The following is a 2,944-nucleotide window of genomic DNA, read 5'->3' on the forward strand; positions in this document are numbered from 1 at the left end:
TCAGTAATTTAAGATAAAATGAAATCCGGGAAAAAGACGTAATTGAAGAAGAAAAATGCTGTCTTTTCCTTTTTTTCTCTTTTCTTCTCTTCTGGGTGGTTTAACCGAGACGAAAGATGATGCGGGGAATGAGGAGATATTGAGGAGAAAGAAAATGAAAGAAGGATGATAGGAGGAGAGGTAAGGGATGAAGGAGAATGAAAGATAAAGGAATGCTGGTGATACAATACCGATGAAAGAAGGAGAATAGAGATAACAAATACGAAGTGAGAGTGGGAAATCAAACAAGAGTGAAAAGTTAGAGATGGATAATGAAGTGAGGGAGGACAGATACTATAAAACACAATGTAAAATGAAAGCAAGGAAGAGACCCAAATATATGAATGGCCTGATAAAAACAATGGCATGATAAAACAACGTATATAAAGAAAAGAAAAAAGGAGAAAATAAATGAAAAAAAAATAACCACAAGAATAATAAAAAAAAACAGGCAGAGCAGATTTATGACGAAGAACAGACAAACAAATATGAAGCCTATAAAAATACCAACATAACGATAATTAAATAGATAAAGCCTAAATAATTCTTAAGATGACGAAGGTGAGTTCAAGAAGACACCAGGTGCATGAGTAAGAGAGGTGGGCGAGAGATCCTGAGTATGTGAGTGAAATGGAGCCAGACAGAGGTGGGTGAGGAGGCGCCTGGTGGGACAAGGAAGAACTAACCTGACTGGCGGCCTGCAAATTGTGTTAGGTCACCCAAATGACCCCTGGGATACCCCCTGGTGGTGACCCTAAGTGTGTGTGTGTGTGTGTGTGTGTGTGTGTGTGTGTGTGTGTGTGTGTGTGTGTGGGATGGGGGGGACGAAAGAGAAAAATGATGCTGCAGATTGACATATAAGCTTTCTCTCTCTCTCTCTCTCTCTCTCTCTCTCTCTCTCTCTCTCTCTCTCTCTCTCTCATCCAATCAAAACATACGGATAGATATTCACTGATAAAGCGATGAAATGAAAAGTCACAACGAGCAGAGTCAACGAACGGGGCACACACACACACACACACACACACACACACACACACACACACACACACACACACACACACACACACACACACGATCGCCTTATCTCCCGGACGTCCAATTATCGTCCTCCGCCGTTTCATCTCCAAAAGGCAGAAACTATAACTTTTTTGTCTTTTCATGCGAGAGAGAGAGAGAGAGAGAGAGAGAGAGAGAGAGAGAGAGAGAGAGAGAGAGAGAGAGAGAGAGAGAGAGAGAGGTGAAGAGGCTCACTTTATCAATGCGTCAAGATAAGTTACATCAAATATATCGCGCGCGCCAGCAGAAATGTATATACTGTACACACACACACACACACACACACACACACACACACACACACACACACACACACACACACACACACACACACACAATACCCAGAAAAATGGTTACGTCAGGAGAGCAAAAGCCAGCCACGTGGTGCTCTGTGTACACAGGAGGGAGGGAGAGGCGCCAACACACAGGTAAACAAACACTGTCCGCAGCAACAGGTGGAGGAAGGGAGGTGGTTTTGGCAACGCGAGAGGAAGGAGAGGAAGGAGAGGAAGCCGTAAAAGTAATAGTTAATGTCATTCTTCTCACTCTGCTAGCCGCTAAGGTGTTAAAACTGCTTAAGCTTACGTCCCTTAAGAAGAGATAAAACTGACACAGCAGGAAAAGCTATAAATTATTGGTAAGTTAAGGAAATACCACACGAGCAGCCAATGACATCATTCCTCCACGTGGTTCTCATGTTGCAGATTGTCACTCACCACTCATTGTCTCCCTCCGTCCCCCTCACAGCAGCAGCGAGGTGTCAGGGAGGCGGAGGAGCCTTTGTTTAGGGCTTCACCGACCGTCCCCTCTCGTTTAGATCCACTGCTCGAGAGGGACTGACGGAAGAGTAAACTAAACTAGGAAAATACCCCAATCAATCATGTCCACTCACACCCAAACTGCAAGGACACATCCCATCCGGAGTACTACTACTGCTACATACAAACGCATACAAAAGCACACTCACCTCCGCCGTTCTTGTAGCAGAGGTAAGGGAATCTCCACACGTTGGCGAGGTCCACGGCGAACCCAATCACCGACAGAAGGAAGTCCACCTTCTTGCCCCAGGTCTCGCGGTCCTCACCTTCACCCATCTTGGCAGCCCGCGCCTCCCGTCCGCCATTGGGCACCACCGTTTTCTTGACTTCGCCGCCCGCCATGCTCCTCTCACTGTCTCCTGACGCTCCTGACGCTGCAGTTAACGTCCGTGAGCGATGACTGGCGGTGGCGGAGCGCGGGGGTAAGCGTCATGCGCTGCGGCGGTCTCACACGCTGCCCCCGCCCCGTCGCCCGCACGCTGCAGGGGAGACACTGGTTAGCAAAGCCCGGCAGGATAACAGTGAAGCTCAGGGATCCGCCAGTAACACTCGGCTCCGTCAGTCCCACACCGCAGCACGGAACACGTCACCCATTGCTGCGTATTAGCTACTGGGCGCCGCAAGACAACGCAATGCTGCCCCCTCGCCATGCGCCCTCCCGGTACCCGTGCCCTTGCTATCACGCCTACCGAGCCACTGTGTTACGTCCGCCAGCAGCTCTTATCTACCGCTGGGGTTCAAGGCGGGGCCGAGCAGCGGGTTATCAGCGGGTGTTCGCGATCAGGTGGCCTCTTCATGACGTCACCGCCGCGTTGTGTTTCGGCGGCGGTAGCACGTTGGGGCCGCCACACTGCCGCGCCGCTCAGGGAGGAGGGGAGGGGTGGACGGGATGGGGCCGATAAGTGAAGGGACAAAGTGGGAAGGGCTGTTGATCCTTCTCTACGACTTCCCCTTCAGCGACGAGCCTTACCCACACACACACACACACACACACACACACACACACACACACACACACACACACACAC

General features: G+C 49.8%; 1 protein-coding gene across 1 annotated transcript in view; it reads right to left on the minus strand.

Annotated features, from left to right (window-relative positions):
* Positions 1–2,407, minus strand: part of LOC135106492 (sodium-dependent dopamine transporter-like) — a 45,020-nt gene extending 42,613 nt beyond the window's left edge. The window contains exon 1 of the mRNA XM_064015540.1: positions 2,066–2,407. Coding sequence (XP_063871610.1) covers positions 2,066–2,258 — 193 coding nt within the window. The 5' untranslated portion in view covers positions 2,259–2,407. The remainder of the gene's footprint in view (positions 1–2,065) is intronic.
* Positions 2,408–2,944: the final 537 nt, after the last annotated feature.

This window comes from Scylla paramamosain, chromosome 13 (genome assembly GCF_035594125.1).
Source record: "Scylla paramamosain isolate STU-SP2022 chromosome 13, ASM3559412v1, whole genome shotgun sequence".
Classification (NCBI taxonomy): Eukaryota; Metazoa; Arthropoda; class Malacostraca; order Decapoda; family Portunidae; genus Scylla; species Scylla paramamosain.